The following is a 23,558-nucleotide window of genomic DNA, read 5'->3' on the forward strand; positions in this document are numbered from 1 at the left end:
CACTTGAATGTTTTGTTCCAGGTCCGAGACGGCCCATTCTGACTCCCAGAGGTGGCCCTTACAGATGGGGGGTGCATTGACTGGCCTATTCCTCACTGTCCTCTTCTCGCTCGGGGAGACACGGGATGCTGTCCCCCACGGGGGCTAATATTGTTTGACTTTGCTCAGAGTGGTTGGCTGGGAGATGAAGCACTTTCCTCTTTCCCCACATTTAGTCACTTAGTTTTTTTGGTTGGGCGACAGGCACTCTGCAAGTTATCTAATTGGTAGTTCTAGGCCCAGTGTGCAGGGGAGCAGGGTGGGGGTGGTTGGTGTTGGGAGTGGGTGGGGGTTTGTTGGGATTTGTTTGATCAGCTACATTAAATGAGATGACCTTTAGAGGCAAGTTTGCACTTAACACTACTTATGGATACGCAGTGGGATAGGAGTTTCACCCTGATGAGTTGGAATGTCAATGGGCTTGGTGGCAGAGTAAAACGTACCTTAGTCCTCCAATACCTTAAACATCACACCCCAGATGTTGTTTTTCTGCAGGAGTACAAGCTGATAGCTCACTCTGGTTTCACATCCAGATCCAGCGGGGTGGGAATCCTTATTAAAAACGCTTTTCCCCTTTCATACACAAGTAACACACACTGACGAATGGGGCAGGTGTGTTACAGTGACGGGACAGTGGGAGGGCTGTACACTCACCTTAAGATCGGTATATGTGCCACCAGGGGCCTGCAGACGCAAACATTTGCTGACCTAGGGACCCATTTGCTTTCCATTTCCGAGGGTCTCCTATTGGTGGGAGGTGATTTTAATTATGTTGGCTCAGGCTCACATGATCTTTAACTCCCGCGCGACATTGGCCCGGCACATAGTTGGCTTCCAGACTTTTTTGGAATACTTTGGTTTATCTGGGGCCTGGCGGACGTTCCACCCTAGCGACACCCAATACACATTCTTTTCAGGAGCTCATCATAGCTTCTCTTGTATTGATTATCTCATAACTCACGCGGCCCAAACCTCACATATCCCTGAGATCAGACACCTTGCTCGAGGAATCTCGGAACACTCGCCAATATGGACCCGGCTGGTCCATGGGGACACAAGAGTGGGCGTGATTGCACCCATAAGCCCCTGGTACCTCCGCAACCGGTCAATCCATAAGGCCCTCCTGTCTGCAATTGACCCTTATTTCCAAGAGAACAAGGGCTCAGTCGACTCCTCCCTTACTCTTTGGGAGGCGTTTAAATCTGTAATCAGGGGCCAAGCCCTTTCCTGATTGCTGGAGTTAAAAAAGAAAAAGCAGAAAGACCTCAAAGATATTGAGACAGAAATTCTCTTCCTTGAGAACACCACACCCGGGAGAGGGGCCCAGAAACAACGCACCTCCTGCAGCTCAAGAGGGATGAATATAAGACCATTGCGACTGACAGGGCCAAGAGTTGGGGAAGTGAGAGAAACGGGAGGATATATGAGTGGGGTGACAAGGCTGGGAAACTCCTCGCCTGGCTGGACAGGAAGGAATGGGCCATCAAGTTGGTCCCTGAACTGGCCGACGACCAGGGCGGGGACTACACTGATCCCAGTGACATAGTCTATGAATTTGCTGCACACTACGATAAAATTTACCAATCTACCTCCCCTTTCCTTGAAGAGCATTCTTTGGGCCTTCTCCAGGATATCCATTTGCCCACTCTCTCTGAAGAAGACACTAAATTCCTTGATAGCGCCATAACAAACGACAAAATAGCCCAAGCCATTCGGAGTCTCTGACTGGGCAAGGCACTTGGACCCAATGGCTTGCCCATCCAGCTGTACAAGCTGCGCCCCGATGGCCTTGCCCCGTTTCTCCTTTCCATGTTTGAGGAGAGCAGACGTGTGGGTGTTCTCCCTCCTGATCAGAGGCTGGTGTCACTAGTCTTCATCCCCAAGTAAGGGAAACCCAAAAATAACCGCACCTGCTACAGACCGATCTCCCTCTGAAATGGAGAACCCAAGATTCTTGCCAAACTCCTTGCCACGCGACTTTCTCGGGTGATAACAACTTTGGTACACCCGGATGAGTCGGGCTTTATGCCCCCTCGCAACACGGCCCTCAACTTGCGCAGGGTCCACGTAGTGTTGGGAAGAGCAGACTCTATCGACGAGCCTGCGGTGATAGTGTCACTTGACGCCTCCATGGCTATTGACACCATGGAATGATCCTACCTACTAGTGGTTCTTGCTAAACTGGGGTTTGGACCGGTCTTCATGTCATGGATTAGACTTCTTTATTCGGCACCTACGGCTCAGGTGATAGTTAACAACAAGCGATCAGACCCGTTTCAGCTGCACCCCAGGACCAGACAGGGGTGCCCCCTGTCCCCCCTGCTCTTTGCCCTCGCCCTTGTGCCATTGGTGGCCTGAATCCACGTGGACCGGATGATTCGTGGAATGGGGTGGTCGGCCGGCTGGGAGGACCGAATCTCGCTCTATGCAGATGACATCCTCCTCTACTTAACCTCCCCCAAAAAATCCCTAATATGTGTGCTGGATATTTTCACAATATTCGGCAAGTACTCAGGCTACTCAATCAACTGGAGCAAGTCTCTCATATATGTAATGGGAGGCGCAGCATATCCCTTGCCGAAAGATTGCCCAATGCAGGCAATGAGGGAAGGCTTCCGCTACCTAGGGGTCTTTGTTACCTCAGACCCTAAACTCAGGTATGAACATAACCTGGTCCGCCCCTGCAGCGCCTTAGGAGGGATGTGTCCTTTTGGAAAGCCTTATCGCTCTCGTTTTTGGGCAGAGCGGCACTATTTGAAATGATGTCACTGCCCCGGCTACTATACGCCTTTACAAAATTATCCAGATCCAGTCCCAGCAGGATACTTCAGAGAAATAGAGGGGTTGCAAAGAGAACCTCTATGGGAGTGGAGGCCCAGGAAAGTGCTTGATAAACTGGTCCTTAACTGGTATGATGGAGGCATTAGTCTCCCTGACATTCGTAGGTATTATTGGGTGTCCCACTTAGCGCCTATCAATCAGTGCACGTATCGCCAACCAGACGACCTTGCTTTTATGATGGACAGGTGGCTACTGCCCTGGGGGATTTTTTTCAGATCTCTATATTCCAACCCCCAGGGACTCTCTTTCATGGGCCCCACCAAACACTCTGTTGCCATTTGGCAAATACGTCAATAATAGCCTAGGTTGGGACTGGAATCTCACACTGGCTATGCCTCAGTGGGACTCTAAACTGTTGGGTAGCCTCTGGTCCATGAAGGGCTTTGATAAGTGGGACTTGATCAGCATATCCCATCTGGGTGATCTCTGGTTTAAGGTCGCTGTGGTCCTCTTTGCCACGCTCCAACAACAGTATGAACTATCCACCACGGAAGTATTCCGATACACACAGATTAGACACGCCATAACCACTGCCCTACAGAAAGGCACAACCCCCCCAGTGTCATCACCACTGGAGGATCGTTTACTGGATGGCTATCTCCCCCAAAAAGTGATCTCCCTCACATACAACAAATTGATTAACAATACCCCAGATCCGCTTGGGCGTCTGCATGTGTGTTGGGAGAGAGATGGCTTAGAATTTGATGATGAGGAGTGGCGGGAGGCGTTTGCCTCACCCAGGGAGGTCGCCATCCTGGCACTTCTGCGACTGGTCCAGCTCAAGATACTCCACCGAACATATGTCACTGGGCCACAGCTAGTTCATATGGGGAGGGGTGACGGGGGCAATTGCAGGCGCCGTTGTGGGTATACGGGTACCTTCATCCACATAATTTGAGAATGTGACCAGATACAACAGTACTGGCGAGAAATACATTAGGTAATGGAGGAGGTGCTACATAAGACCATTCGTCCGGAGGCTAAGCGATGTCTCTTGAACATGTGGGGTCCCACTGATCTAACAACTATGGAGAGGACCTGGGCTACATTGGGGACTATGGTGGCCAAACGAGCTATAGCCCGGCAGTGGGGAGCGGCGGCTCCACCTACCTTGGCCTCCTGGGAGAGAAGTCTGGACTGGTGCATGTTCAGAGAAAAGACAATATACATGACACGAGGATGCCCCAAAAAGTGGTCTGCAGTGTGGTCTGGGTGGAACGTATATAGGGGAGGGATCTGTGTGGCCCCGGAACATTCCTCAGAGGAGGAACTGCTATCCCCCGACCCAACTCAAGGGATAAACTGTCACTACCTCCCGTCCCTCCCTCGCCATCCTTCAGCACAAATGAGGCCCCGCCTCCCACCCAGACCCACCCCCAGCATAAAAACTCTGCCCGCCCCCACCTCCACCTGTTTTTTTCTGTCTCACTAGTGAGGCTTACCCTTACAGTTGATCCCTGTGGCGATGCCGGGGAGTCCTCGGTTTGGTTCTCTGCTGCGGCGGTGCCCTCTGCTGAGTTCTCCTGGCAGTGCCTCCTCTCCTTGTCTCCCTCATGGTATGGGGGCGGAGCGGTGGCTCAGGAATCGGCAGCGGTGTTTTGGCGGTCCTCCTGTGGCTGGGGCTGTGTTTCCGGGTCGGGCTGCGTGGCTGCCTCCTCCTCAGGGCCGGACTGAGAATGAAAACTGGCCCTGGCAAAGTGCTCGGCCGGCCACCTGGGGGTGAGAACGAGCTCTTTGGCGGGGCCGGTTTTTGGCCGTTTTTGTTACAGGGTCGACTTTGCATCTATGCCGCAAAAACGGCCCTGTAACAAAAACGGCCCCCAGGGCCCAAAACCGGCCCCCACCCTTGCGGCACACCGGGGGATTGCCCGGTGCCCGCAACGGCCAGTCCGGACCTGCTCCTCCCGGTATTCTGTCTTCCCTTAGGCCAGGTAGGAAGGGTTTTTGCCCGTTTTTTGTTTATTTTCCCCTTCCTGCTTGGGCGTTTCTCTTGCCCTGTAGTACAGGCTTTGGGGCTGTACCTCGGCGGATCTTCTGGTGCCTTTGTTGGAGCTGTGTTCGCTGGCTGGGGTTCGTTTCCTGCCTGTGCTCCGTGATTCCTTTGGTGATGGCCTTGGTCTAACTCTGGGTCGCGTGGGGTTGTTGGGGGCGAGCTGATGTCCTCTTCCTCTGTGGCTGGGTCTCCGGTCCCCCTGGGGTGCCCTGGTGTCCTGGGCTCCCTGGGGGTTGTTCTGCCTCTCATGTACGTGGATGGTGCTGGACTTAGTTGAGGCTGCTCTGTCCTGTGCTCAGGGGTTCTTTTGGTGCCTTCTGTGTCACCTCTTCGTCCTGCAGTTCTTGTGGATGGCAGGTTCCCATCTGGAATCTTTGGATGTCGTGGGTCCTTCTTCCTCCTCTGGCACTGCCTGTGGCTCCAGGGTGGTGGGCGTTTGGGACGTGGGTCGCTGATCTCCTGTGCTGGTCGGCAGGGTTTTCCTCTTTCCTGCTGGGCAGGGACTGTGGATTGCTTTCCTTGGTGTACCCGGCCATCCCGGTTGGGCTTGGCCTTGGGTCCCGGGGTGGGAGATGGTGCTGTGGGAGTGGCATGCGCTGCTCGTACTTGTACTTGTGGTTTTGTCCGCTGTGGTTGTGGCCGGCTGACAGTTGCTTATCGGTTGCCTATGGGGCCTGCCGTGGTGGTCTCTCCTCAGCCCTCCGTGTTCCGTCTGCGCTGTGGGGTTTCGGGTTTCTCTACATGCTCAGTTGGTGTCTGGGGATTTCACTTCTGTGCTGCTCGTCCCTCTCTTCCTCTGGTGGCTTTGCTTCTTGGTGGAGGTCGCCCCTTTCCTCCCGTTGTGCTGTCGGATTTTGTCTTGGCTGCGCTGCTTGGTTGGTCTGCTGTTTTGCTTGGCTGCTGCCGTTGTGCTGGCTGGCCTGTTCTCTGCTTCTTCTGTGCCCTCCTTGCTGCGGGGTTTCGTGGAGTTGGCGGCGGCGGTTCGTGGTGGCTGGGTGTCGCCCCCTTGGGCCCTCTGCATGCCTTGCCTGGAATGGGGCGCCCTGCCTTTCTCACATGCCTTGCACTGGGTCCCCGCTGTGGGTGTCTCCTCTGCATTTCGAGTGGTCGCGGTTTTGTCCGTTTTTTCACCCTGGCTGGCTGCCTCCTTGTCTGAGTGCCTTGCCCTGTTGGGTTCCTGTCACTGCTATCTGGTTGGTTCTCTGTCTGTGGGTGGTCGTCTTTGGCATTTCCTCCTCATGGCAGCGGGACGTTTCTGTTGGCGGGGTCCTCTGTGCGGCGGTTCATGGGTACTGGGTCAGCTTGGTGCGGGTTCCTCCGGTTCGGGGAGGGTTCCTCTGCCGGTGCCCGTCTCCGGTTCCTGCTGGGTGGCTCTGCTGGACTGGGTATCCTGTTTGCTTGCCATGTGTTCCATCTGCTGGGTTCCTGTCGGTGGGGCTCGGGTTTGGGGCCCGCTCCGTTGTGTTGCTGGGGCTGGGGTGTCCGGCGGTTTTGTGCCAGTTCTGGTTCTCCTGGGGGTCAGCCTCTGGCTTCGGCCGGTTCCCTTACCTATGTTGGCCCTTCGGGCTCCCTTTCCGCAGGCTCTGCCTGGCGGTTTTTGGCATGCCCTGGGTTTTGGGGGCGCTTCTCTCCGCTTCCCTGACGCTGCTTCTTTTCTGCGTTTCCTACGGTTCTCTGTGTGGTACGCACGTTTTCTGGGTTACGTCCTTCCCCTTTGGCCTCGGGCCTTCACTCTGGGTCTTCCTGCATGTCCGGCTGCTCTCGTGGCTCTCCTTCATGCGGCGGGGGTTTTGCCTCTTCCTTTTCTGGTCGGCCTTTTGCGGCATGCGGCTGGAATTTCTTTTTGCTCAGTCTGTTCGAGAGGTCCTTGGTGGTTCTTCTGGTGATCGGGTTTTTAGTGGCCCGGGGTGTGTCTTCCCTGGTCCCCTCTCTGGGCCTGGTGTTTGTCGGGGCTCGTCTTCGGACTGTGCTGAGCCCCGTTTCCTTGTCCGGGTGCCTGGTCTCTCTTCCTTCGTGGGTTCGGGCCTTGTTGTCCCAGGGCTCCTTGGCAGTCCTGTGGCTGCGGGTGCTGGGGCGCCTGCTTCTGTGGTGTTTCTGGTTCCCTGGGCTCGTTTTCTTCTTCTCTGCCTGTCCGTCTGGGTTTGTGGGCCTTTTAGGCCTGGTGTTCTGCTCTGGGTGTTGTTCCCATGGTGCTGGCCTCCTTTTGGTGTGGCGGTTCCCTCCGGCTGGGGCTCTTCTGGGTTGTCGGTGGCCCCTCTGTGAGTGCAGTGGGCGTCTTTTCGGCTTCTTGGTGCTCCTGACTTCCTTGCGTGTTGCCTGGGGTCTGTTGCCTGGTTGTTTTTCTGGGTCTGCTGTGTTTGTTTCCCCGCCCTGTCAGGTCCTTCCCTTCGGGGTCTTTGCTGCTGGGGTTGATTGTCCTGTCCGGTCCTTCCTCTGGGCCCCTTGCGGGTCTTGGGTTGTGACTCTTGCATTTTGGGTTTGCCACCCACATGAGCCAGGTCTGGTTGCTGACTTGACTGATGCATGCACTGTAGTGGCCTGTGTTCCTGTTCTTGGTTAGGGGTTCGTATCCTCATGTGTCCTCATGGCCTTTCATCCTTGGAGAGTTGGTGAATTCAGCTGCTCTGCTTTGGAATGAAGTCGCCCCTGCGGGGCGCTTGGGTTGTTGTGGGCCCTGTCTTGGACGTTTCCCTTCTGTCTGGGCTGTTCGGATCTGTTAGTTTTGGGTCTGGTTCCGTCCTTTGTCCCCCCAGAAACTCGGCGTTTTGGCTCTGTCACAGGTTGGTTTTGCCTGTGTTCGGTCCTGCTCCTTCCTTGCCTGAGGCTCGTTTGCTCAGTTTGACTGTCCAGCGACTTTTTGCTGTGGCGCCTGCTGGTTGCGGGGTCCTTCCGGGTGGAGGTCTCCTTGTTTGTTCGCTTGGTCCGACTCCGGTGGTGTTTGCCTTCCTGGTAGTTGGTTTCGGTTCGCAGTCTTGGTGGCTTTTGCTGTTGTGGGGGTGGTTCCTCCTGTGGGTGTTCGGGCCACGGAGTGTTGTCCTCTTCCAGAGGCCTGGGATGTTGATCTGCTGTGCTTGGGGCACTGTTTTGTGTTCTTTGTCACTCAGTTGTACGTCTCTGTTTTCCTCTGCTTGCTATGTCCTCATTTGTGCTGAAGGAAGGCGAGGGAGGGACGGGAGGTAATGCGTCCATTTATAACGATAATGGCATTACTCCTAGTCCTACTCCCTCGCCTTCCTTCGGGACCATCCCTCCCTCCCGGTGCGGTTCAACTGAGTGCTAGCTCGGCTTGTTTATGTACATGTGGAGGTGGGCGCGGGCAGAGTTTATATGCTGGGGGTGGGTCTGGGGGGGAGGCGGGCCTCTTTTGTGCTGAAGGAAGGCGAGGGAGTAGGACTAGGAGTAATGCCATTATCGTTAGAAATGGACGCATTATTTGTGTAGTGTACATTATTTTGCTATTGTCACCACTGCGTTCTCGCACTGTGACTGTACTTCTTGCCGATTGTCACTTATGCTATGTTGATTTGATTCCTTTTTGTCTAAAGCAATAAAAAGATTTTTTTTTTAAAAAGCGAATCTACATCTCAATGCTTGCTGCAGAGCTCTACTATTGCAAAGGTGGATGACGCAATTAATTCTTTCTATAGGAGAGTGAATAGGGAGAATGGAGAAAGTAAGAGTAAAGGAGGTTGTGCATGCCACTCACTGTCGAGGTACTGCACAGTTTAAAAAACGTGGGCCCAATTCATGGCTGGATAGTGGCATAGATTGGCAAGGTTTCAATGGAACTGGGCCATATATATTGTGGTGTTTAAAGATAATAGGAAATACCACAAAGTTGGCTGCTTCTAAGGGAAGCACAACACTTTAGACGTTGCAGTACTATGGGGAAGGTTATGTTAGTGAATTCATGCTCAAATAGGTTCATAAAGGCCTCAACAGATTATTGTAAGCAGGGGATGGTGCAATGTGTTAATAGGATGAACTTACTTTTGAACATTTAATTAGATTGCTGTGTAAATAAGCAAGTGATATTATTTATTTATAATTCTGTACGATAATAAATGCATTAAATTTTGATTTTACGTTGATTCTATTTGTGTTTAAATATGGACCGCGCATAAATATGTGTCATCGGAAGTACTGGATAGCGATATGACGCTAGATAGGAGTACACCTCAACCATTGGATAAGGATATCAATCCAGAGTATATTGAAGACGCAGGGCAAATTTACGAAGCCAGATGTAAGTACAGCAAAGGTATTTGACTAACATGTGGAACGAGATGTTAGTTTCTAAAAGGCAATAAACAGGGATACAGAGACAGTTGGGAGTGCATCTGAGGCATGTGTCAAGGATATGGATATGCAGGTAAATCATTATCAGTGGACAAGTTAGAAGTAAGCACATCTGACACAATATAAAAGAGCATGGAGGAAGAAATGAGAGCTGCTTCTGAGACACTGGAAATTAAAATAAATAGAGCCAGCGGTGAGTATGACTTGCATTATGTACAAGAGTATGGAGAGGCTGATATGTACTTGAGGCAGTGTACCAGGACCTGTAGCAAGGAGTGAACATTTTTTGGAGACTGCAGCAGTCATCTTGAGACACCAGAGGATGAACGTGCCATATCTTAATGAAGCATAAAGTGGAGGAACGGGAGCTGGTGAGAATACCTCAGAAAAGTGGAGCAATATGAAGAAGTCATGTGATAGATAACAGCAGGAAACATGCAAAGAGACATGAATTCCAATAAGTTGTCTTCAGAGAGCTAGGACAAGAAAACTGTAGCTGTCGGAACCTCTTAAGTCCAGTCAGCCCTCTGTGCACACGCCTATTGGTCCTTGAAAACACCCTGAGCCCCATCAAGAAAACAATGTACATTTCCATACAGCCCTAGGGGCCTCATAAGCAGGTACTGTAAGTTCTCTGAAGATGTTTCCTGAGCAAATTAATCTTCTATTAGGTGAGTCTGTACTCTATGTTAGGAGTAACCTCATAAGAAATTCTCTTATTGCAAAATCTACTCCCTCTCCAGTGAATCCGACAGACGTAGACATGAATGGACACCATCATGTGTTGGGAAGATCCGTATATGACTAATTAAGCCTTGAGAAACTTGCTAGGGCATTAGAGGCCAAATGAGCGACAAGTGTAGGTTGTATGGTACCTCATTGATGCCTACCATGAAAGCCATTAAGTTTAAAAGAAACCTGTGGAAAACATCTTGACAGAGCATTGATCATTCTACAGTTCATTGAATGAATGATGAATGAATAAACATGAAGAGAGCTTTGCTGAACACAACCCCCATCAATTGTATTGTAAGAGGAAAGCCCTTGAACAACTGTGCACTGTATCATTGTTCTGCTCCGTTCTTCATGCCTGTGCAGCTCTGTCTGTACTTCAACTGGAGATGTGGAAGCCACTTCTATACAGTGTAACTCGTGTCATTGTCCTAGTTCTACATGAACTGCTCTGACAGGTAGAACAGAAATGTGTCAACATGTGAAAAGTTTTAAAATTTGAATATAACTCACAGATGGGTGGACATCTTACCTCAAATTCAACAATGACCGTTCTGTTGACAAGCTGAAGTCTGCCACCCATGGTGAACAATCGATAAAGTACTGCAGAGAAAACAAAGAGAGATGCCGAGCTCAGATCCCACAATTTGATGGCATGCAATCACACAGCACAAAGCAGGGCACTCAGACAGGTATCGAGTGGGGTGATAATAAAAGAGGTTGGATTAAAAAAAAAAATCACAGCTACTTACAGATGAAAAATATTTGTCTGTTAAAGCATGCAAAAAAATGATACAATGGAGGAGCAGCGGGTTTAATCTCTGTCCGTGGCCTGAACATACAAACTTCCATTCGAGGCTGATGTGACCGAATGGCAGCCAGGAACAGTGAAGTTGCTTTTCAGCACTCCTGACAAAACAGAATTTTGCAGCTGGTGCCTCTGTGTCATCTGAGGAAGCAATCATCTTTATGCTCTTGTGTGTAACCCTCGCCAAAGGGACCTCACGCACTTCCTCTGCCTTGCCAGTGGGATCTCTCCCTTTTACCACTCCTCCCCACTCGCCATCAGGAGCTCAAGCTCTGGCGCTGATGGGAGTCACTCTTCTACCTTCGTCCCTGTAAGCAGAAGGGAAGCACTCTCCTCACTTCTCCATGCTGCCACTCCCTTCACCTTGCCCCTTGGAATTATTTTTAGACGATACGCTTTCCTTTTTAGGTTTCGCCAGCACAGCTTGTGAAATCTTTTGTATTTAATATATCTCAAAAGTTCCCATTGCTATATTACTGTATTCATTCGCCTTTGTGTGGAACTTTTGTTGTGTTAAACTTCCCCTGTCTGCACGCATTTACGATACTTGTACTAAATCTGTTCACACAGTTCAAACCCCATTCACTGTGAACGATAAGATCTCTTCCCATGGAAAAGGTAGACAGCAACTAACAGTACGCTGAAATGCATGTTTGTTATTATAACGTTTGTAGTATTTCCTATCGATGCCTCAGTGCCATTCTTTGCACCTTGTAGGCATTTTCAGATTGATTTTTTCAGCTTTATCTATGTGTTCATTATGATCAAATTCTGAATGTTGTAATCAACATTGCACGTTAAAAATTAAGTTAATAGACAGGGGCTATGCTATGGTGCAGTCAGGTGCAGTGGCACTGGGCCCAAAAGTTGTCAGAACTCCTCTAAACACCTAGTATTGCTATACATATATTCTTGCAGTTAAAAGGGCCTTGATTTAAATGGTACCGCAGGTATAGTGGCACCGGGGACAGCAGCTCTATGGTCATAACTCCACTAAATACCAAATATTGCTATGTTTTACTACTACTACACAGGCAGTCACAAATGCAGTTATCTTGCAGGCACTACGGTCATGATTTGAATGGTACAGTAGGTGCAGTAGAATTGGGACCAAAAACTCCAGGCACCCCACTAAACACCTAATATTGCTATATTTTATTCCTAAACAGGCAACCACAAGTTCAGTTACCTTGCAGACAACAGGAACAATTGTTGAGTTTAGACTCGCTAGACTCCAGACGGGTTCCCAATTCACAATGAAAACGTAGTTTTCTATGATAAGTTCATCAGCTTTTTATTTGAAACATTCAAGTGTGCCGTGATTCATTTGTAAATTTATACAATTTTCTTCGTGTTTAGCAACATAATCAAATTCTTATGCCACTGACATCATTATTAGTAATGCGCCATTTTTTACAACACCCAATGCATTTCGGGTCGGAAATACATGACCCTTCGTCAGGGGTCTGTTAAATGAAAACAAAACAGGACCAGATTAGTCACTCTGCATGCTGTCTCAATATAAAATACATTTGACACATAAGAGGCGAAATGAAATATCAAACATTCGTCTGCCAAAATGCTCGTTATCCATGTTCTCTACTAATCAGGGTCATATGTGCTACCATCGAACTCCAAAGTTATTGACAACAAATTATAGGTCTGCGCTACATGTTCATTATGAAAGCTTTAAAGTTAAGCATATCGTAAATCGATAACACGCCATGTTAACAACCCAAAGTAGCACTCACGTTAATCTTAGCGCGGTCGCGCTTCCCGGTGGATTCAAAACTGTTTGCTGACTGCAAAGCAACAAAGCTTCTCATAGGTTTGCTTAAGCTACACGTGATCGCGGCATCAACCAATGGGGTTGCAGTACCGTGGTCATGTGATATGAGTACAATAACTTCACGATCTAAAGGCGCCATGGAGGACGACTAAAACTACATTACCCATGTTTATCTCACTCGATTGTCATTAGAAACATGCGATGACATTGACTGAACTGGTGATTGAATGCAGACGCATGAATATATGCCAAAAACAGGATAAACGACAGCATCAAATTTTAAGACGAACATATTATATTATACATTACCACCTTCTTTGGGGGAACAGAAATGTGCTGAAACACTGGCTATAACTTCAGTTCTGTTATAATGCCCATGTATACTCGATACGATCGTTTAAACCCCAGGGCAGGGTGGAATTAAGTCTTTTTATCCAATAAAATTCCGCTCTAAGTCTCTGTTTTATCGGATCCATGTCTGGGCGCTGTATGATCGACTCGATGACCATGAATTTTAATTGCGATATCTGATGATTCATCTCGTTCCAATGGCTTGCAACTGATGATTTGAGATTGCGTTGTCTGATATTACTTTTGTGTTCCGTGATTCGGATTTTGACTTTACGTTCAGTTTGGCCAATGTATATTTTGCCACACGGGCACTTGATCATGTATATACAGTGTTGGACACGGCCTCGTGGCGTGGGCCTACCCCTCCCACATGGCGGCCCCCGGACGACATCGGGCCGCCGTCGAGCTGCTGTCGACCCCCCTGACACGAACAGTCCCGAACCCGCAAGGAGGGCCGCCCCCTGGCAACCTACGGCTCTCCCTCTCCCTAGTCCCCGGCGGGCCCTGCTCGCCAACGCCGCCGGTCCAGCCACCATGCCTGGCCCCCTCTCTGGCCCGACTCCATCTTGGGCCCATCACGTCCCGAGCACGTGGCCGCCGCCACCCGGGCCCCGGCCCCAGCGAAGCCCCGACATCGGGGCACCAAGATCCTCCCAGGTGGTCGAGTGGCCACTTGACAGATCCGAAAGGCGGGAAGTTTCGATCGCCCTCCAGCTTCCCTGGGCGCTGGCTCCACCCCCCTGCTGGGTGTCTGGACACCGTCATCCCGGCCCCTCTGACCCCCAGGCGCGAGGGTCCGGACATCAAAGGACCCCAGTCCTATATCTGGGCCAGCCCTGGATCAGGACGGCAGTTGTATCTGGAGTCGAAGCCCTGCTGACCTCGTCGCGGCTGATCCTGATCCGAACTCTTGCACCTGGAACTATCTTTGAGGCCCTGCTGACGCTGTCGCGGCCTGACCAAGCTGAACTATCTTTGAGGCCCTGCTGACGCTGTCGCGGCCTGACCAAGCTGAACTATCTTTGAGGCCCTGCTGACGCTGTCGCGGCCTGACCAAGCTGAACTACCTTTGAGGCCCTGCTGACGCTGTCGCGGCCTGACCAAGCTGAACTACCTTTGAGGCCCTGCTGACGCTGTCGCGGCCTGACCAAGCTGAACCACCTTCGAGGCCCTGCTGACGCTGTCGCGGCCCGACCAAGCTGAACTACCTTTGAGGCCCTGCTGACGCTGTCGCGGCCTGACCAAGCTGAACCACCTTCGAGGCCCTGCTGACGCTGTCGCGGCCTGACCAAGCTGAAATACCTTTGAGGCCCTGCTGACGCTGTCGCGGCCTGAACCCTTGAACTATCCAAGCACCAGTGGGTGCCGAGACTGTCCCGCTACCCCCTTTTCCCCCGAGATCAAGACATTACGGATCCCTCGATCCTTGCCGCTATCCTGCCAAGAACTTGCTTTGAGTACTTATATAAAGATTCTTGTGAACCTCCTTCCTGTGTAGTGTCCATCTGTGAGTAGTGTGATTACCCGGCTGTTACGATTGTAGGAGAGGAGCCTCGCCAAGGAGGCCTCCCTACGGTGCTCGGCCTATTCCATACAGAGAGGTGGGTCTCGGGGCGGACAGTCAGACACCTTCTGTCTCCCCTGGGGCCGCCTTTCCAACATTGGTGGCAAGCGACGGGATCCGAGCCCACGCAAATCGTACAGCGAGTAACACGTCACTACTGACAGAGACCCACAGCCACGATGACTACTAAGGAAGCCGGAACGACCGCAGAATTCCAGAAAGACCTGTTAGAGGAGTATACCCATAAAGAACTTAAACAATTTTGCAAAGACTTGGGTATCGCTACCACTGGACTAAGTACAAAGGACGATTTCAAAGAAGCGCTGCAAACCTGGGTGGAGACCAGAGAGACCCCACCCCAACCGAACTATGACATTGTCCATGAAGTACCCGGGAGTACCGTCATAGCCCCCATAGAGGAAAGAACCGCCAACAGGGACCCGGGCCTCTCCCATGAAGATGCCCGGGAGCGAGAGAGGAGTCGGCTCCATGAACTAGAGCTCGCCCGACTCCGGCTGGACGGAGAACTCCAATTAGCAGAAAAAAAAATGGCCCTTGAACAACGGCGATTGGAGGGAGATCTGGAAGAGAGGCGGCGGCAAAGAGAATTGGAAGAAAAAAAACTCGCATACGAACACGAGCGTGGCCTCAAAGAACTCGAAATCAAAGCCAACCTCGAAGGAACTGGCGCCACGGTAGCCCGGAACCCCTCACCGCCTGCCGACCCCAAGGTCCACATCCCGAAGGATATCGTCAAGGAGTACTACAAAAATGACGATATCCAGCAATAGTTCAAGGCGTACGAAGTTGCCATGACCGCGCACCGCATTCCGCGATCAGACTGGGGTGCCGGCTTATGGGGGAGGTTCGTCAGCGAAGGAAGAGACACCCTGCTGGAGCTGGCCGACGACGTAATGTCCTCCTATGACCACATGAAGGACGCCCTGCTTGTCCGGTATGGCCTCACCCCCGAGATGTACCGGCAGAGATTCAGAGACTGCAAGAAAATCCCCGGTACCACGTGGGTCGAGTACGTGAACTTTTATAGCAGGGCCCTGGAAGGATGGATAAAGGGCAGCAAAGTGTCCACCTACGAGCAGCTGTTCAACCTCATCGTTTGGGAGCACCTCTCCAACAACTGCTTTGTCGAGCTCTGACAGCATCTACTCGACAGCAAGCTAACCGAGCCCCGGAAACTCGCCGTCGAGGCAGACCGATGGGTGAGCACCCGGGTCCCCCGAACACCGATAGGAGAAACCGGTCAGGGCGGCCGGGGGCACCCCCGCCAGCGGGGAGGCGGAGGAGGACAGAACCAGAGCCGAAGTTTCCCGCCAGCCTCGGGCCGGGGGCCCCCTCCCGGGTCCCCCCCGAGTAATACCTCGCCGTCACTGAGGAGGGACCCCCCAGCACGGCCGGGGCCCCACCCGAACATTACTTGCCACAGATGCCAGCGGACCGGTCACTATGCCAGTGACCCCTCTGCCCCATGAACCAGCGTCCCGGCACCACTGGGCCTCCGACCTGCCAGTTCGCTGCTGCAGCTCTGGGAGGAGAGGGAGAAGAAGACGTAGAGGTCTACGAGGAAGAACAAATCGAGTATGAACCGGCCGCCATGGCCCTAGCCTGCCTGGGCAATAGAGACATGGTCCCTCAGGCCCCGCTACCGAGCAACACTCGAAAATACCGTCAGTGGGTCCACATCAATGGACGACGGACCGAAGCCCTCCGAGACACGGGAGCCAGTGTGACCGCCGTCCGCTGCCACTTGGTGACCCCCGAACAGATCATCCCGAACGTACGCTGCCCCGTGAGGGCCGCCGACAACTCCGAAACTCTATGCCAGATGGCCCGAATTCCCTTCGAATGGGGGGGAGTGTCGGGCACCCTCAAGGTGACCGTCCGGGACGACGCCCCCGTGGACTGCCTCCTTGGGAACGACCTCGAGAGCTCTCCCTGGGCCCAAGTCGAGCGGAGGGAGCACCTAGGAATGATGGGACTACCAGAATGGGTCTGTGCGACGACCCGATCTATGGCGGCCCGAGCCCCGGCAGCGACCGAGGCCGCCCCGACCGAAGAGCCGGAGTGGCCCGAGCCACCACCCTCGGCCATCCATGAAGAATGCGACTCCGAGACCAGACCCTCGGAGCCCGAAAACCACCACGAGCTCAGCGACATCCCCGAACTCGCCCAATGGCGCCAAGAGGGTGGTCCCACCCGAGAACAGTTTCGGCAGGAGCAGAAGACCTGCCCTTCCCTCGAGGGGACCCGCCAACAGGCCGCTGCCCAAGCTACCGGGGACACCTCAGGGTCCCACTGGGTCTACTGGGACCACGACCTCCTATATAGTGAACAGAAAATTGCCGAGCTGGGGGCCAGCCGAGTGCTAGTGGTTCCCCTGCGATTCAGAGACTTCCTTTTGAACCTGGCGCACGATGTGCCCCTCGCAGGGCACCTGGGGCAGGACAAGACTTACAGCCGCCTGGTGACCCATTTCTACTGGCCCAAAATGCGCACTGATGTACATATCCACTGCCGCACCTGCCCGACATGCCAAGCCAGCGGAAAGAGCGGGGGGAAGGTGAAGGCCCCGCTCCAACCTTTTCCAGTAGTGACCACCCCCTTCGAGCGAGTGGGAATAGACATTGTGGGGCCCCTGGACCCTCAAACCTCGCAAGGGCACCGCTTCATACTTGTCCTAGTGGACCACGCCACCCGCTATCCTGAGGCCATCCCCCTCAGAACCATCACCGCTCCCGTGGTGGGGCGAGCCTTGATGGGGATCTTCTCCCGAGTAGGATTCCCCCGGGAGGTCGTGAGCGATCGAGGCACGAACTTTATATCTAAATATATGCGGTCCCTGTGGCAACAGTGCGGGGCCACATACAAGTTCACCACCCCGTATCATCCCCAAGGGAATGGACTTGTGGAGCGGTTCAACCGGACACTCAAGGGGATGATACAGGGCCTAGAGGAGCCACTACGACACAGATGGGACGTCCTGCTGCCCTGTCTCCTGTTTGCCTATCGGGAGGTACCACAGAAATCCCTGGGGTTCAGCCCCTTTGAACTCTTGTACGGACACCCTGTCCGAGGTCCGCTCAGCCTGGTCAAAGAGGGCTGGGAAACTACCGTCCAAGGCGCACCCCCAGATGTCTACCGATACCTCCTGACCCTCCGAAACCAGACTCGGAAGTTCCGGGCCCTTGCAGAGGCCAACCTGGAGGCCAGTCAGGAAGACATGAAACGCTGGTACGACCAGCACTCCTCCTCCATCGAGTTCGAGCCGGGCCAGCGGGTCTGGGTCATGTCCCCGGTCGAACCCTGTGCCCTCCAGGACAAATGGTCGGGGCCCTTCAAGGTGATCGAGCGCAAGAGCCCCGTCACTTACCTCGTGGATATGGAGTCTCCACGGAACCCCCTCCGGGTTCTGCACGCCAACCGGCTCAAACCTCATTTTGCCCGTACAGAACTGAGCCTGCTACTCGCTACCGACGATGGGACCGAAGACGACTCCGAGCCCTTGCCCGACCTCCTAAAGTGCACTGAGAAGGACGGCTCCGTCGAAGGGATCTCTCTCTCCCCCGACCTGACCCCCGCGCAGCGTCGAGACTGTCAGGAACTGTTGGGTCAATTCACAGATCTGTTCTCCCTCACCCCCGGGGTTACCCAATGGTGTGTCCACGATGTCGACACCGGGGACAGTCAGCCAGTACGACACCGGGCCTACCGGGTCCCCGACCGAGTTCGGGCCTGCATCCAGAAGGAAGTCACCAAGATGCTGGCCCTGGGGGTAGTCGAACCCTCCGACAGTCCCTGGGCCAGCCCAGTGGTCCTGGTCCCCAAGGCTGCCGCCCCTGGCACCCCGCCAGAACTCCGGTTTTGCGTCGACTACCGGGGGCTGAATGCCGTTACGAGAACCGATGCACATCCCATCCCCCGGGCCGATGAACTGATCGACCGCCTGGGGGCCGCCAAGTACCTCAGTACCTTCGACCTCACCGCCGGGTATTGGCAGATCGGCCTCACCCCTAGCGCCCAGGAGCGCTCAGCCTTCTCCACACCCGACGGCCACTTCCAGTTCAAGGTGATGCCCTTCGGCATGAAAAACGCCCCGGCCACCTTCCAGAGACTAGTAAACAAAGTACTGGCGGGGCTAGAAGAGTTCAGTGCCGCCTACCTAGACGACATTGCGGTCTACAGCCTCCACTGGGCTGAGCACCTGAAACACCTTTGGGAAGTCCTGACCGCCCTCCGCCGGGCCGGGCTAACTGTGAAGGCCAGCAAATGCCAGATAGGCCAAGAGTCCGTGACCTATCTGGGACACCAAGTGGGGAGCGGCCAAGTGGCTCCCCTCCAACCCAAGATCGACGCCATCCTAGCCTGGGAACCCCCGGCCAACCAGACCGCCGTCCGAGCCTTCCTGGGGCTCACGGGGTACTATCGGCGTTTTATCAAGAACTATGGGAGCATTGTGGGGCCCCTCACGGAACTGACCTCGAAGAACCGGCCACAGAAAGTGCAGTGGACACCCGCGTGTCAGGTGGCCTTCGAGACCTTGAAAACAGCCATGTGTACCGCCCCGGTGCTCCAGGCCCCCGACTACAGCCGAGAGTTTGTGGTCCAGACCGACGCCTCGGAACACGGCATCGGGGCGGTCCTATCTCAGATGGACCCCGAGGGAATTGACCATCCAGTCGCCTTCATCAGCCGGCGGCTGCTGACCAGAGAACAACGATGGAGCACCATCGAGAGAGAGGCCTTCGCCGTCGTGTGGGCCCTCAAGAAACTCAGGCCATACCTCTTCGGCACCCACTTCCGGGTGCAGACAGACCACCGGCCCCTACGGTGGCTGATGCACATGCGTGGCGAAAACCCGAAGCTGCTGCGATGGTCCATCTCCCTCCAAGGGATGGACTTCACTGTGGAGCATCGCCCTGGCAACGACCACGCCAACGCTGATGGCCTGTCCCGATTCTTCCGCCTCGACGAAGAGAGTCCCCAGGACGATGGGTGACTCTCCCCGCCTTCAGCTGGAGGGGACGTGTGTTGGACACGGCCTCGTGGCGTGGGCCTACCCCTCCCACATGGCGGCCCCCGGACGACATCGGGCCGCCGTCGAGCTGCTGTCGACCCCCCTGACACGAACAGTCCCGAACCCGCAAGGAGGGCCGCCCCCTGGCAACCTACGGCTCTCCCTCTCCCTAGTCCCCGGCGGGCCCTGCTCGCCAACGCCGCCGGTCCAGCCACCATGCCTGGCCCCCTCTCTGGCCCGACTCCATCTTGGGCCCATCACGTCCCGAGCACGTGGCCGCCGCCACCCGGGCCCCGGCCCCAGCGAAGCCCCGACATCGGGGCACCAAGATCCTCCCAGGTGGTCGAGTGGCCACTTGACAGATCCGAAAGGCGGGAAGTTTCGATCGCCCTCCAGCTTCCCTGGGCGCTGGCTCCACCCCCCTGCTGGGTGTCTGGACACCGTCATCCCTGACCCCCAGGCGCGAGGGTCCGGACATCAAAGGACCCCAGTCCTATATCTGGGCCAGCCCTGGATCAGGACGGCAGTTGTATCTGGAGTCGAAGCCCTGCTGACCTCGTCGCGGCTGATCCTGATCCGAACTCTTGCACCTGGAACTATCTTTGAGGCCCTGCTGACGCTGTCGCGGCCTGACCAAGCTGAACTATCTTTGAGGCCCTGCTGACGCTGTCGCGGCCTGACCAAGCTGAACTATCTTTGAGGCCCTGCTGACGCTGTCGCGGCCTGACCAAGCTGAACTACCTTTGAGGCCCTGCTGACGCTGTCGCGGCCTGACCAAGCTGAACTACCTTTGAGGCCCTGCTGACGCTGTCGCGGCCTGACCAAGCTGAACCACCTTCGAGGCCCTGCTGACGCTGTCGCGGCCCGACCAAGCTGAACTACCTTTGAGGCCCTGCTGACGCTGTCGCGGCCTGACCAAGCTGAACCACCTTCGAGGCCCTGCTGACGCTGTCGCGGCCTGACCAAGCTGAACTACCTTTGAGGCCCTGCTGACGCTGTCGCGGCCTGAACCCTTGAACTATCCAAGCACCAGTGGGTGCCGAGACTGTCCCGCTACCCCCTTTTCCCCCGAGATCAAGACATTACGGATCCCTCGATCCTTGCCGCTATCCTGCCGAGAACTTGCTTTGAGTACTTATATAAAGATTCTTGTGAACCTCCTTCCTGTGTAGTGTCCATCTGTGAGTAGTGTGATTACCCGGCTGTTACGATTGTAGGAGAGGAGCCTCGCCAAGGAGGCCTCCCTACGGTGCTCGGCCTATTCCATACAGAGAGGTGGGTCTCGGGGCGGACAGTCAGACACCTTCTGTCTCCCCTGGGGCCGCCTTTCCAACATACAGTTAGATGTGTCACATGTACTAGAATGTTGCAATGCAATTGAAAAACCCTTAGTAGGATGCGTGAGCGTTTTACCGCAGATGACATTATTGCAATGGATGCAATTGAAACATTTCGCCATGCCTTTCCATTTGGTTTTGTCTTTAACCGGTGCATTTAACAATTCTTTTAAGTTTTTTGATCTTTGGTATGCAAAGGTAATGTGATCATCATATAATCCTTGCAAATTGGGTTCCAACTGTATCAAATGCCAATGTTTCATAATGGATTTTTTGATTCTGGCCGAGTCTGATGAGTACTTGAGTACACACACAGTTTTTTGTTGTTGAGATTTTTGCATTCTCTGTGTTAAGAGATCTATTCTCTTGATTTTATCTACTTTCATCAAAGCGTGCTGCAGTACATCATGTGGATAACCTCTTTGTTTGTACTTTGTTGTCTGTAGTTCAAAGGATTTGACTAATTCTTCTTCTGTAGATATGATTCTCTTCAGTCGTATATACTGAGACATTGGCAAATGTTTTTTCAATGGCTCTGGATGAAAACTTTGGAATGCCAAGCATGCATTTCTATCTGTTGGTTTATGAAAGACTTTGGTGCTGATATCTTGATTGTTTATGGTGATGCTCACATCCAGAAAAGCTATAGTTTCTTTAGAGATGGTATGTGTGAACTTGATTCTCTCATTCTGGTTGTTCAAGAAATTAATGTTATTGACCAATGTATCTTCTGTGCCGTGCCAGATTAAAAAGATATCATCGATGAATCGCTTGAACATGATTATACCTGCTTTCCACTCTGGATTATCCAAAATGTAGTCTTTCTCGAATTTCTGCATGAAAATGTTCGCATACGAGGGGGCCCCCCCAAAACCCATTGATGTGCCGTTAGATTGATTGTAAAAACGGCCATTCCACTCGAAGTAACTGTGGTATAGTGCAAACTGCATCAACTCCAGTATCAAAAGTCTCTGATATTCTTCCAGATCACTGTGTAATAAACACCATTCCAATGCTTCAATGCCTTCCCTATGAGGAATAGAAGTGTACAGCGACACTACATCAATGGTACATAGACAATACGACTCTCCTTGTAGCAATTTAACTCCATTCAACATGTTCAAAAAAGTTGTGGTATCCTTGATGTATGTCTCACTGCTTTGGACCAAAGGTTGCAAAAATGTATCTACAAATATACCTACTGGTTCCGAGATCGATCCGCAGGCTGAGACTATGGGTCTAAACGGCGGTTTGATGGGGTCCTTGTGAATCTTGGGCAACATATACAGTTGCGGTCTTCTTGGATGTGTTATATGAAAATAGGCATGGGTTTTCTGAGTTATCCATTTCATGGTTAGCGCGTGATCCACGATTTGATATAATACCTTTTGGTATTCTTGTGTGGGATCCGAGCTGAGAGGGAGGTATATGTCTTGATTTAGGACGTGCTCGTTAACACTTGAGTTGTAGAATTCAGTGTCCATAACTATAAGGGCACCGCCCTTGTCTGCTCTCTGGAAAGTCAAACTTTTGTCTTGGTTCAAATTTTTCAAAGTGTTCCATTCTTTTGGATTCAAGTTGTTTCGTTTAGGTTTGCTAAACGGTATTTTTTGAATATCAACCATTACCGATCTTTCAAAGGCTTCTATTGATTTGTGGGTCATAGGAGCACAGAAGGAGCTTGGTGGTCTGAATTCATGGTCCCATGTGGGACTCTGGGACTGTAAACTACTGTCTTTGAAGAAGTATCTCAAATTCAAGTTTCTAAAAAACTTAAAGAGGGCTAATTCGGTTTCTCCAGCATTGGATCTATATGTTGGAACAAAGGTGGTGCCCTTGTTCAACGTCATCAACTGCATTTGTGACAACTGTTTCGAAGATATGTTGATAACTAAGTTGTCTTCTGGACTTGACTCCGTGTCCTTTTGGCCACTTCTTCTTCTGTTTCCTTTTCTCTTTGCTCTTCTTGTCGCGATGAAGTTGGTGGAGCGTTCGCTGCAGGACTGACGTCTAAAAAAGACGGCTGTTGCACAGGCACTTGACTGATAGATGGAGTCACCGATTTATCCTTGCTTGTAATAATTGGTGGCCTGTTTTGGGCGACGTCTGAATCAGATACCACACTTTCTTGCGAAGATGTGGCGGCTGATTGCTTCTGTTTGGGTTGAGTTTGCCATTTTCTTTGTTGGTATATTTCGGCCCACGAATATACTTCATCTAACTTGTAGTCTAAAGTATCGCGACGATACTTTCTTAGCTTTCTCTCATTCACTTCTTTAGCGTATCGGTCTAGTCTCTGATTAATCTCCTCTAATGTTTTATCCAAATCAGGAATTTTGTTCAGTTGTTCTTTAAGATTCTTAATCTCTTCTTCTAGTTCCAACAAGACTTTCGAAAGTTCCTCTACTATCAATAGCATCAAGTCCAAAGAACATTTGTTCAATATTTGATACCACCTCTCTAAAAACTTTTTACTGTTGGCGCAAAGCATTGGTTTCAGCGCTATTCTGAGACCCCTGGGGATCCTTAGGTTTTTATGGTAGTGTATCAACGTGGTTGCGTGCAACCTCTGGTTGACTTCTCTCTTGCTTATATATTCGAATTGTCGAAGAATTTGAGCTGTAGTTGATTTATGCGGAGTGATGCATCTGGTCTCCTGAATGAGATCATAAATGTCTTTGGCTGCTTCTGTGGAATATGCTAAAATTTCAGCTCTGTTAGTTGTGGATTGTGCTATGTCATCCATCTGTAATTTGGTTGATGGTGCTTCTAA

At 52.3% G+C, this 23,558-nt stretch overlaps 1 protein-coding gene across 1 annotated transcript in view; it reads right to left on the reverse strand.

The window, feature by feature from the left end:
* LOC144764166 (A.superbus venom factor 1-like) overlaps positions 1–23,558 on the reverse strand; it is a 1,132,054-nt gene that overhangs the window by 1,073,579 nt on the left and 34,917 nt on the right. Inside the window, exon 3 of the mRNA XM_078650288.1 lies at positions 10,437–10,507. Within this exon, the coding sequence (XP_078506414.1) occupies positions 10,437–10,507 (71 nt within the window). The remainder of the gene's footprint in view (positions 1–10,436; positions 10,508–23,558) is intronic.

Source organism: Lissotriton helveticus, chromosome 1_1 (assembly GCF_964261635.1).
Source record: "Lissotriton helveticus chromosome 1_1, aLisHel1.1, whole genome shotgun sequence".
In the NCBI taxonomy this organism is placed as follows: Eukaryota; Metazoa; Chordata; class Amphibia; order Caudata; family Salamandridae; genus Lissotriton; species Lissotriton helveticus.